Source organism: Apus apus, chromosome 23 (assembly GCF_020740795.1).
Source record: "Apus apus isolate bApuApu2 chromosome 23, bApuApu2.pri.cur, whole genome shotgun sequence".
In the NCBI taxonomy this organism is placed as follows: domain Eukaryota; kingdom Metazoa; phylum Chordata; class Aves; order Apodiformes; family Apodidae; genus Apus; species Apus apus.
The window spans coordinates 2,559,662-2,571,577 of record NC_067304.1 but is presented as its reverse complement, the minus strand read 5'-3'; the positions used below and the strand labels follow the sequence as shown (position 1 = coordinate 2,571,577).

Sequence of the window (11,916 nt, the reverse complement as noted above, 5' to 3'; positions counted from 1 at the left end):
CGCTCGATGGTGCCATGCGGGGCGTTAAGGGTCCGGGGGGGCTGCCTGAGACCCCTGTGCAGGTAGGATTTGAGGAGCGGGCGGGGGGCGGCTTCTGGGAGCAGCTTTTGGAGGCGACGGGCTGGAGATGGAGCTGCGAGCCCGTCGCTCTGGGGGCAGAGATTTGTGATGCCCTCGGACCCTCCACCCCATCCCGTTTCCCACGGAGGGGACGAACATAGCCTGTTTCTCCGCTTTCCTCCACCCTCGGAGCTGGGGGTCCCTGGCAGCCCCGAGCCGAGGGCTCCTACCACTTTCCAGCCCAGCCCTCCATGTGCCCGCGGGAGACCCCCCCGGGCTCGTGCTGCTGGAGCCACCACGGCCCAGCCCCGGGGCTGCAATTAGCCAGGAATCAGTTGCAAAGTCCCCGCTTGTCTTCAGCCCAGCCGCCAGCCCGGGGGGCTCTGAAAACGTGGCTCCATCCAGGGAAAGCTGGTACCCGGGAGGGGGGATTTCGGGGTAGCCAGGGTGTGACCCCAGCCGGGCGGTTTCTCCGGCTGGCAGGAATTTTGCCCGCGGATCCTGTCGATGGGGCCAGAACTGCTGCTTCTCACACGACAGAAAGTCAGCCCAGATCTGCAGGTATTTCCAGAGCGGGTTTTGCTGCTATGGGGAGAGGTGCAGGTAAGAAGCAGCAAGGAGCAGGGGGGGGACCTGACGCCGCGGGGATGGGCTGGGAGCCAGGGAGTCTCATGCTGGGCTGATGGGACCTTCTGTCTGTCTGTCCCGCGGCTCCTCCAGCTACCAGCACGTTCAAGAGCAGCCACAGCCGGTGGGGCCCCGCTATGCCCCCTTGCCCCCTGCCCGCTGGGGCCCGGAGCCCAGCAGAGTGTCCACACAAATGGCCCCAGGCCGGGGGGGAACCCGGGGCAGCTCGACTCATCCTGTCCCCAGCGTGAAGCACATGGCCTTCAAGTTCTCAAGTATGAAGGTCGAGGAGGAAGAGAGAGACGAGAACGCCCCAGCACTTGATAATGTCCCCTGTGGGGCCATCGGTGGAGAAGTTGCCCCTGCAGGAGCCTCAGGTAGGTTCTGGGGACCAGCAGGGTGGAGGATACCGGGGTGGTCATGGTGGAGCATCCTGTGCACGTGTGTCCTGGTTTTGCTGGGATAGAATCAAACTTTCCGTTCGGAGAAGCTGCATTTTTGAGCAGCCTGCAGCCCTGCTTTGGTGAGAACGGGGTCGATAAGACACTTTGTTTTAGTTTGTGGCCAGCCGTGGTATGTAGGTTTCCCTGGTGATCAAGGTCTTCAGTTTAGAGTCGGCCGGGTGCGAGGAGGAGCAAAACCCGGGGCAGCTGACCCGGGCTGGCCAACAGCAGTGACCAGTGCCACCAACGTCACGCACTCTATAAATGGGAAAGTTCCTCAGGGGGTGGTTTCTTGGCTCAATGGTCGCCATCCCTGGGGGGTGTCACCCACCCTGCTGCTCCCGAGCCCCCCTCGGGGTCTCGTGCTGCTGGAGCTGCGGTGCTCCCGGTGTTCGAGGAGGAGAGCTTTGTGTATGTTGCCTCGGCATCGGCATCAGCTTTTAAATGTGTTTCTGCCTGAACTCGATGGGTCCCTTTTCCTGCTTCCCCTTCCCGGGTGGGGAGGAGCACTCGGGTCACTGCCTAACCCAGCACAGCTCCCCGGAGCCGCCACCTTTCCACCCGCTGAAGCTGGAACAGCCCGAACGCCAGAGGGAATCGGGTTTGGCTTGGAAAACACCTTTAGGATCACCGAGTCCAACCGCGGAGAGCCCGGCTCTGCGGGACCCCCCTTTTCCCGAGGGACCCTCCTTTTCCCGCGGGTCCCCCCTTTTCCCGAGGGACCCCCCTTTTCCCGCGAGTCCCCCCTTTTCCCGCGCGCTCCTCCCACTTCCCGCGCCACCCGCAGGCCACGCCCCTTTCCCCGCCCCGCCCCCTCCGGCGTGCCCGTGACGTCACCGCTCTCGCGCGAGGCGCGGGTCCCGCCGCGGGGCGGGCGGTGGCGGCAGCGGGTTCGAGCCCCGCCATGCCGGGGCAGCCCCTGCCCGCCGCGCTGCGCTGCCTGTTCCTCCAGCTGTTCCTGGAGCTGGGGGCTCTGCTGCCGCTCTTCGCCCTGGGTTTGGTCTCCGCCATGTCCCGCGGGCGCCGGCTCCGGGAGGCCGCGCTGCTCTGCTGCCTGGGGGCGGCTCCTGCCCTCCTGAATTCTTTGGCGCTCGCCGTCATCTACGATCACTACGTGGTGGTGGCCGAGGGGCCGAGAAGCCCCGCGGTGCCGTCGTTCCTGTCCTTCCGGCGTCATCTCGTGGAACTCTTTAATAACTGCACCTTTGGTTCCGAGAGTTGGGCCGCGGGGAAGTCGCCTCCCCGGGACTCCGCTTCTCCCTGGGATATTATTTTCGCTTCGGGGCGTTTTCACTACCCGTGGGATGTTTCCTTAACTCTGGTCGCCTTGTCAGGCCTTTTCAATGTCTTGGTCTTGCTTGCAGTGAAGAGTCGTTGTCGAGGTGGGTCCAGTGCAGATGCTGCAGCCCCTGCAGCGGACCCTGCGGCCACCCCGGCCCTCGCCGCGGCCACCGTGGCTGCCCCAGGGGCTGCTCAGACTTCTGCAAGTACTCGAGTCCCGACAGCATCCACTGTGGGCACCCAGACCTTGGCAGAAGACTCTGCGACGACTGAGACCTCGGAGACGGGTGATGAGGCTGAGCGGGTGCCGGTGTCAGTCACCCCGACGAGGAGATGCACAGCTCGTGAAGGTCCACAAAGGCCATCAGAGGAGGAAGAACCAAACGTGACCACTCACTGCTTACTCCCAAGGGAGCTGCAAGATATACGTGAAGATCTGGGCCGTTTTGAAGGTGAGCAGCACATCAGTTGGCTGCTCCGATGCTGGGATAACGGAGCCAATGATTTGAACTTGACCAGGAGAGAAGTCCAGAGGTTGGGACCACTGGCTAGAGACTTGGCGTTTGACAGGTGTCTTGGGAGAGACCCACAGCCCCTCACTCTCTGGAAAAGACTCCTGTTAGTCATGAGGAAGAGGTATCCCTATGTTGGCCATGAGGTGTACCAGACAGGCAAGTGGAGAACCATTGAGGGAGGCATTAGGAACCTGAGGCTAATGGCTGTGAGGGAGCTGGTGTTTTCTGACCTGGAGAACCCACTGGCACCACTGAGCCCGTATACACTGAAAGTCACTGAATACATGTGGCGCAGCTGGTTAAGGAGTGGGCCACCCTTGCACGCTAACAGAGTAGCAGAATTTTTCTGGGAAGACGAGACACCAACAGTGAATTACATGGAGACTTTGTTGCTGGAATATGCAGACAGTCTCTCCTCCTCCCAACGGACCAGAGACTCACCTGTGGAAGAACAGTCTGGCCAATCTGCAGAACTACTTGGTAAGGTGCTAAAGCTCCGAGCAGCAAAATCCAGGGCAGCTGACCCACGCTGGCCAACAGAAATATTCCATGCCATAAACACCATGCTCACTATAAATGGGGAAGTTTGCTGGAGAGGGGTCTGTTTTCCTCAGTGATCACCATCTCTGGAGGGTCTTGCCCATCTTTCTGCTTCCCAGGCCTGCTCAGGGGTTTGTGGTGACTGTCATGCTCTCTCTGGAGCTGTGGTGCTCACGGTGTGACATCTGGCCTTCACTGCTGGGAGCTCACAGCCCGTGACCACTAGAGGGGTTGAGTGTAACTGTCTATTTTGTATTAGTATTAATATTAGGGAGTTTTTATTATTATTTTACTAAATCTCTTTCCGTTTCCACTCATGGGTCTCCTCTCCTTGTCCCAGTTCCCCTTCTCAGATGGGATGGGGTCACTGGGTGGTAGAACAGCTGACTGAATTATGACAATGTGTCTGCCCTTGACTCCAGTCACCCTCCCTCCGTTTCTGGGCAGGGCCCATCTGGAGCTGTGGAAAGCTCTTCTAGAAGCCTTTTTTCAGGGTGGGGACCCTAACTCCGAGCAGCCAGCAGGGTAGGAGTGCTTTTCCCCTCTTAAGATCTCTCCTGCCTGCAGACTTCCAACCACAAAGGCCGGGACCAAATCCAAGTTCTGCAGAGCCCAGAGGAGCGACAGCAGAGACAACAACGTGGACTGAGCCTGCAGAGGTGAGTTTGGGGGTCTCTGGCATCAAATCCCCCAGGTGGGGACAGTGATGGGAGCTGGGGAGTTGGAATGCCAATGCTGCTCTGCTTGCAGGTCCCTGAGGAGCTGGGTGCTGCAGCAGCCCCAGTCCCCACCGAGGTGCTGAGGGCCCGGAGCAGTGCTGTGGTGTGTGGCATCTGCATGGACAGGGTGTATGAGAAGCGGCTGCCAGAGGAGAGGCTCTTTGGGATCCTGCCCAACTGCAGCCATGCCTACTGCGTGAGCTGCATCCGCCAGTGGCGCCGCAGCCGGGAGTTTGAGAACGAGATCATCAAGTGAGTGGGGATGGGGATGTGGCAGGGTGGTCACCCTCACCCCTTCTGCACCCCGAAGGTCACTCCTAGGGTCTGGGGGGGGGATGTGGTTTTGGGATGGGAGCAACTTTCCTTCAGGAACAGGTGCTTTGGAGCTGTGATGGGGGTGCTGGGTGAGGCCGTGGTGGTGGGACCACCCGGTGTGGGTGCTGAGCCCGTGCTCCGTGCTCCATTTTTGGGACACTCACCCGTTTCCTTCACCCAGAGCCTGCCCAGAGTGCCGGGTCACCTCCAGTTACTACATCCCCCACAAGTACTGGGTCTCAGACGTGGATGAAAAGGAGAAGCTCATCAAATCCTTCAAGGCACGGACAGGGTAAGCGTGCGGCACGGCGGGATGCGGAGCCGTGGCTCTCTCTGCTGCTCCGGGAGCCGTGTTACACAACTCCTCTATAAATCCCACAGGAAAATCAGGTGCAAGTTCTTCGTCCGGAACCGCGGGCGCTGCCCCTTCAAGTCCGATTGCATCTACCTGCACGAGCTGCCCCCCGGCCCGCTGCCGCGCCGGCGCCGGCGCCCGCGGAGGGTGCCCCTGGTGAGTGGGGGGTGCTGGGGAAGGGGCTGGGACATGGCAGCCCCGAGGAGGCCGGGGCTCATCCTCTCTCTCTCTCTCTCTCTCTCTCGTGTGCTGCAGGAATTCAGCCTTTCTCTGGTGGAGAGCTCGGACGAGGCTGACGAGGAGCTCTACATGATCGAAGCCGATTTTGAGCTGATGGGGACACACTTCGGCCGCAGGATGCTCTACACGGATTACAGCGACTCCGACTAAAGCCACCGGGTGGCCCACCGGGCCCCAGCTGGTCTTGGCAGCAAGGAATTGTCTTCTGGGAGGGGGAAGCGTCTGCTTCTGATCTGTGTTTAGCAGCTCCCGGCGTCGATTTAGAGTGGCTCTGGGAACAAAAAGTGTTGCAGGGGTGAGGTGGGATGGGGAGATAGTTTGGCTGGTATTTTATCAGCCACCCCCAGGTGGGTGGATGAACCCCCAGCAGGTCCTGCCCCCCCTAGGAAGCTGGGGGGTGGGCAGAGCTGCAGGGGTCTCAGGGCAGTGGGGCACAGCCCCCCTTGTCTTTAGAAAGTGTTTGTATTTAGGACTCTCCTTTTGCCAGCTTCCCCTTCACTTGCTGTCGTGGTGCAGCACTCAGCACCCGTGGGAGACCTCTCGGGGGGCTGGGACGGGTGCTGCAGGGCAGTAGGGGTGCTTTTTTAATGCACTGGGGGGGCAGTGGGTTGTTTTTTTTTCGTGCACGGGAGGGGCTGGGATGGGTGCTGGGGGGGCAGCTGGGGCTTTTTTTTTTTAATGCACAAGGGGCTGTGGGGAGCTGGGCACTATCTTATCCTGCTTTTAGCCAAATCTGGAAACTGCCAAATAAAATGGGCTGTGAAACGTACCCGCTGCCTGGGGGCTGTCCTTGGGGGGGTCCCTGTTGGGGAGGGGGGGATACACCGGTTCCCCTGGGAGCTGGAGTGGTTGGGTGATTTGGCTTTAAGAGCTCATTTGCATAACGCGTCTTGCGGGCGGGGCTGATTTGCATGCGTGGCGCGCTTTTCTTTGCGGGTTGGGATGAGGAGCGGCCTGTGCTGCTGGGAAAGGGGGTAAGGAGTAGGGGTCCCGGTGGGGGTACCGGGCTCCCTGCCCTCCCTCCTCTCCCCCCCCGGTGAGTGTCTGCCCGGTGTTGTTTTGCCGGGGCACGGAGCTGATAACCGGGGCACGGTAGGAACCGAGCACCGCGGGAAGCGGGGCAGGGCGCGACCAGCCCCCCGAGCGGGGGGTCTGCGGGGTTAGAGCCGGTCTGTGACCCGAGGAGTGCGGGGAGCCCCGCCAGCAGCGCTCGGAGGGGTTTTTCTCTTGCTTTCCCCGCCCCCCCGGGAGGAGAACGAGGGGCGATGGGTGAAGTGGTTTTACGGGGCTCGGAGGAGCCCCCGGTCCCCTCGGTAATGGCCCCGCATCCTCGGGTGCTGTGGATAACCAAGGCCCCCCTGCGTGGGGGTCAGGGCAGCCCCCCCAGCCCGTGCCGATGAGGGAGGGACCCCCCGGGGTTTGTTGCAGAGCGCGGGTGGGCGGGTGTCCTCCCTGCCCCCCTCTCGGTGTCACCCGGCTCTCCCTGGTTTTCCTGCAGGTGGCCGAGAACCCCCCCGCCCGGCAGCAATGGAGCTGCCCTGGCTGCAGAGCTTGGACAAGCCGAGCCGCCTGCTGCTGCACGCCCTCGCCTCCGGCTCCTCCGGGACACTCGCTGCCCTCCGGATGCTGCAGCGGGTCCCGGCCCCCGGGGCACCGGGGCAGGCGTTTCCCTGGCAGAGCTTCGCCTCGGCCCTGTGTGCTGAGGAGCCCACCCTGGAGGGGCCAGAGAGGGCCCTGGCTGTGTGAGTTGGCCGCGTTTCCCAAACTTGGTGTTTTGGGGGAGGTTTGGCGCGCCGGGTGGCCGGTTCAGCGCTGTGCATCATCATCCCTGGTGCAACGACCCGTAAGTGAAGTCAGGATCGTAGCAGGGACCTGCTGGTCTTTGGCTTTGTCTGGCAAAGCAGGTGTTTGCTGCCTCCTCTCGCTTCCTAGTCCGGTTAGACCCTGCTGCGTGGAGCAGGTTGGCAACAAGGATCTGACTCGTTGCCTCTCCCTTTTTTCTCCCCTTTTCCAGCAAACCCCGCCTGCTGCTGCTCCCTGTCGTGTGCCAGAGAAACCTCTTCTCCCTGCTGCATGTGGCGCAGGCCGTGGTGCCAGCAGGCTGCCTCAGCCAGCTGCTCCAGGCTTTGGAGCAGGATTCCCATGTGGATCCCTGGGTGCGGACACTGGGGGATCTGCTCCGGAAAGGATCAAGGGAAGGGGAGTGTTTCCCACCTCCTGCTGCCTTCTCTTCCGTCTGCCAGCAGCAGCTTAGGAGTCTGTGCCAGAAAATTGCCCAGAACAAACCAGAGGGGCGAAGGAAACTAAACTGGTGCTTCAGCCAGCAGCCCAGTGCCACTGGGGAGATGGCTGCCTCAGTGCTTCAAGGTGGGAAGCGCAAGAAAGTGTTGGAGGAGAGCCTGGAGTTGGATGAGGGGAGAGAGGGGAAGAGGCTCCTGCTGGAGGAGGAGGCAGCGTTTGATCCCCTGGGAACCCAGGAGGGTGGAGATGAGGCAGGGATGCAAGAGGAAGTGCCTGAGGAGACTCTGGGGGACAGATCTGCTGAGAGTCTGGCTGGAGCTGCTCTGGAAGGCTCCCAGCAGGATGCATCTGGGGTGCCCAGGAAGGTTTTCCAGGCAGAGCTGGCAGCAGAGGTCCAGTCCTTTCTCCAGGTACTGGGCAGGATTTGCTTTCCCCTCCCAACCAGTGAGTCTTCGCGGACTAATGTCTGTTCCTTCACCTCATTTTCTGCAGGTGCATGGACCAAGGCTGAAAATGCTGCTGCAGAAGGAGTCTGGTGTAAGTGGCTGTTTCTGTCTCTCCTGGAGCTGATGGGCTGAATGGGCTGGGATCCCTCTGGAAGGGATGGGAGAGGAGGTGGGTTTTGCAGGGATGACTAGAGGGGAGTAAAAAGCCCCTCTGACACCTCCTCTGGGTTGAGGTCCTAGTACCTGCCTCCACCTTGCAGGGATCTGCTGTATGGTGGGCAGCCTGTGCAGGCTGAAGTGGGGGACATCAGGGAAGAGAAAAGCCCTGGAGCTTGTTTGATGAGTTGCTTTATTTGGTGTATTCCTCACAGGACCATGTTTCCCTGCAGCAGTCAGAGCTGAGCATCCTGAACAACTGTTCTCCTGGCCAGGTGAGCCTCAGCACCCTTGCTTGCAACCACTGGTGCTACAGAGAGCCTGCTGCTGTCCCTAATGTCCCTGGTCCCTCTGCTCTCCCCAGCTCGAGGGGCTCTGCTCCTTCCTCCAGCTTTCCACATGCCCAGAGCACCTGCTGGTGCGTTTCTGCAGCTGCCTGCTGGCTCTCACCCCCGACCTCAGCTACACCAGCGCAGCCATCCTGGCAGAGCAGCTCTTCCTCAGGCGAGTAAGTTGTGGGGGCAGAGACTTCCTGCACCCTATTTCTCTCTCCACCATCCCCATCTCCTGCCTTTTCTGTCTGCAGGTCCTGTCCCTCACCCAGCCACCCTCCCGCCACCTCATGGCTGCCCTGGCTTCGTTTTGCTCCAAGTATTCCCAGCCCTTCTGTCGAGTGCTGGTGCCTGCGGTCCTGCAGGAGCCGGGGGAAGGTGTGAGGGGCCTGCAGGAGACGTGGCAGCTTCTGGGAGCAGCTGAGGGAGCTGGACAGCGGCTCCGGGGCTCCTAAATATCTGCTGGGAGGCTTTTATCACCCAAAATGTGTATTAGGAACCATGGAGGGATGGTGCTGGTTTTATCTGGGCTGGTGAACACTTGGGAGTTAGGATGTGAGATGGGTTTTACAGAGGTCTGAGAAGGAGGAGGGGTCATGGGGGTTTCCAGCATCAGTCCTCCCAAAGGGCAGCTGCCATCCCTCTGTGGACTTGAGGTTCCTCACAACTCTTTAATGTTGGGGTCAGAACTGTCCCAGAGAGGCAGGCATGAGAAGAGGGTCCTGCATGAATCCCTGCCACAGTAGCATCCCCTTTTCCTGAAGAATGGTGTTAATTAACCCTTGCTGCAGGTGGGCAAAGGAACCTGGATTATCCTGAATGGTAGAAGGGGGCACTGTGTGGATTCTGGGTGGCTTGACTGGAATGTATCCCTGTATGAAGGGGTTCCAGGGAGGGTCAGGCCCATCCCCCTGGATTTGGCAGCCTCTGGAGGCTCTTCCCTCTTCTTTGCCCTTGCAGATGCTGAGCAGACCAAGCTGGTGTGTGAGCTTGTGGAAGAGTGCCTGGAGCCAGACTGTGTGAGACTGGTGCTAAGGTAAGAGGTTGCAGAGGTGTCAGCTCTGCTCCTGCCCTCAGTGGCTCCTGCTGGCTCCAGCTGCTCAGGAGCACCAGCAAGGCTGGCTGAGCATGGTGTGTCCTCTGCACTGCCCTTTGCAGCCAGGTCCTGGAGGTGCCTTTGTCAGAGAAGCTCCTGCCAGTGGTGCAGGCTGTGCTGGGGAGGCAGGTGAGAGGACCCCCCCTTGCTCCCCCAGGTTTCCCCAGCAGTGCTGGGCCAAGGACCAACTATCCTGTCTTCCAGGAGGTGCTTCCCCCCGAGCTCTTCGATCTCCTGGTCCTGACCCTGTGCCAACAGGCCCCAGCCTTTGTCGCGTCACTGAATTACGCCAAGCTGGTGACAGCCGTGCTCACCATGTACCAAAGCCAGGCAAGACCAGGCTGGGGTCTTACAGATGACTCAGGACCTGGCCCAGGGGAGCTTCTGGCAGTGTGTGGCATCTTGCTCTTTTCCGTTTTAGGTCACCCCAGCCCACCGGAGCCGTTTGGCTGCCGCTCTGGGTCGGAGCAATGCAGCTCTGAAGAAATCCCTGCAGGCTGTTCTGGAAGGAGCCAGGTGAGGTGGATGCTGCACCCTCCATGCTGGGCTGGGGATGGCAGCCTGAGTGTTCCTGGTCTGCCCTGGCTCCTGGGAGACCACCATGTCCCCCCAAAAGTCATGCTGGAGGGCGTCTGGTGGCAGACCCTGGACAGGTTTTGCTTTTCTTGAGTGCCCTCCTCTTCCTTCCTCCTCCTCCTAGGTAAGTGCCAAAGGGAACTGCAAGGCAATGGCTCCCTTGGGCAGAGGATGTGTGTCGGGTGCTGGCAGCAGCAGCCCCGGCCCTCACTGAGGGTTCACCACCAGCACGACGGAGACCTAAGGCGCGTGGGCTGCGGTGCCTGGTGCCTCCTTGAGGTGGGCTACACCCCCTGGGCCCCGCGGGCGCCCCGAGGCTTGAAGATCAGTTGTTTGTTTTCGTCAAAAAATGAATACTCATTGTCCCACGCCTGTGGTGCCTAATGTCGGTTCTTCCAGCTCCCCCATCCCCAGGAGGTATTCAGCCTTTAGGTACCGTAATGCATCCAGGCCAGAGAGGGCTATGAAAGAAGTGGGGAGGACTGGTGGTGCCAGAGTGATCTGACTGCAGGTGTCTGGTGGTTTGCAGAGTATGAAATACAGGCAGACAGCACTCCAGAGATCTGTGGCATCACACACCAGAGGGCTGTGCTGCCATTCAGCCAGACCTAGACAGGCTGGACAGTTGGGTGGGGAGAAACTTGATGGAATTCAACACGGGCAAGTGCAGAGTCTTGCATCTGGGGAAGAACAACCCCATGGACCAGTACAGGTTGGGGGCTGAGCTGCTGGAGAGCAGGGTAGGAGAAAGGGAGCTGGGGGTCCTGGTGGACAGGAGGATGACCATGAGCCAGCAGTGTGCCCTTGTGGCCAAGAAGGCCAATGGATCCTGGGGTGGGATAGAAAGGGGGTGGTTAGTAGGTCAAGGGAGGTTCTCCTCCCCCTCTGTTCTGCCTTGGTGAGGCCACATCTGGAATGTTGTGTCCAGTTCTGGCCCCTCAGCTCCAGAAGGACAGGGAACTGCTGGAAAGAGTCCAGGGCAGAGCCACAGAGATGCTGGAGGGAGTGGAACATCTCCCTGATGAGGAAAGGCTGAGGGAGCTGGGGCTCTTGAGCTTGGAGGAGACTGAGGGGCGACCTCATCAGGGTTTATAGATATGTTAAGGGTGAGTGTCAGGAGGACAGACCAGGCTTTGTTCAGTGGTGTCCAGTGACAGGACAAGGGGCAGTGGGTGCAAACTGGAGCACGGGAGGTTCCATGTGAATATCAGGAAGAACTTCTTTCCTGTGAGAGTGACAGAGCCCTGGGCCAGGCTGCCCAGAGAGGCTGTGGAGTCTCCTTCTCTGGAGACATTCCAACCCCCCTGGACACGTTCCTGTGTGATGTGCTCTGGGTGCCCCTGCTCTGGCAGGGGGGGGTTGGGCTGGGTGGTCTTTCCAGGTCCCTTCCGACCCCTCAGATCCTGTGGTTCAGTGTGATACGTTTCATTGTTCTGCGTCGAGCCCCGGCCCTGGGCCGGCCCCGGAGCCGCCGCCGCGGGCGCCCTGCGCACTCACTCAAGATGGCGCCGCCCGCCCTGCGCACTCACTCAAGATGGCGCCGCCCTCCCGCCTCCCCCAAGATGGCGGCAGAGGAGGAGCTGCCGGTTGCGTCTGACGAGAGGTGATTTGCACCCAAAAGGTGTTTTTATTTCAATCAGGAAAACGAGACATGAATCATTTCTGCATTATTATTGCACACAAGCACCTGAAGAGCACCCGACGGCGGGTTGCAGTGATCCTGCACTCCCAGCCCGCTGTCATTCCCCTCAGAGGGAAAACATTTCCCGTTTTCCCTGCGTGTTCCCCTTTATCAAAAGGGTTTTTTTTTTGTCGAGCAAGTGGCTGCAGAAAAGCAGAAGCCCTTCTCTGCTTTCAGGTCCTCTTTGGCTCGATGCTGTGATGCCTCCTGCACTAGCATCTTCTTTTTTCACTCGTAAATCTGAAAGGCTTAACTGAGCATCCACGTCTTGCCAGTCTGGTTCGCAGGCCTTT

The 11,916-nt window shown here is 60.2% G+C and overlaps 2 protein-coding genes across 3 annotated transcripts; both read left to right on the top strand.

The window, feature by feature from the left end:
* The first annotated feature begins 1,988 nt into the window (after positions 1 to 1,988).
* Positions 1,989 to 5,741, top strand: LOC127393763 (uncharacterized). Its single transcript, XM_051639188.1, has 6 exons — positions 1,989 to 3,406; positions 4,034 to 4,125; positions 4,217 to 4,437; positions 4,682 to 4,792; positions 4,882 to 5,011; positions 5,111 to 5,741. Exons 1-6 carry the CDS (start codon positions 2,035 to 2,037, stop codon positions 5,243 to 5,245), a joined length of 2,061 nt encoding a protein of 686 aa, XP_051495148.1. The 5' UTR covers positions 1,989 to 2,034; the 3' UTR covers positions 5,246 to 5,741.
* On the top strand, positions 5,305 to 10,310 carry FANCE (FA complementation group E). 2 transcript variants are annotated; one of them, XM_051639215.1, is made up of 12 exons: positions 5,305 to 5,390; positions 6,594 to 6,837; positions 7,110 to 7,746; positions 7,829 to 7,873; positions 8,154 to 8,213; positions 8,303 to 8,446; positions 8,525 to 8,648; positions 9,231 to 9,306; positions 9,429 to 9,495; positions 9,571 to 9,696; positions 9,788 to 9,887; positions 10,072 to 10,310. In XM_051639215.1, exons 2-11 carry the CDS (start codon positions 6,623 to 6,625, stop codon positions 9,884 to 9,886), a joined length of 1,593 nt encoding a protein of 530 aa, XP_051495175.1. In that variant the 5' UTR covers positions 5,305 to 5,390; positions 6,594 to 6,622; the 3' UTR covers position 9,887; positions 10,072 to 10,310. The 2 variants fall into 2 exon arrangements, with proteins under 2 accessions (XP_051495175.1, XP_051495176.1); XM_051639216.1 differs by lacking the exon at positions 5,305 to 5,390 and adding an exon at positions 5,954 to 6,069.
* Positions 10,311 to 11,916: the final 1,606 nt, after the last annotated feature.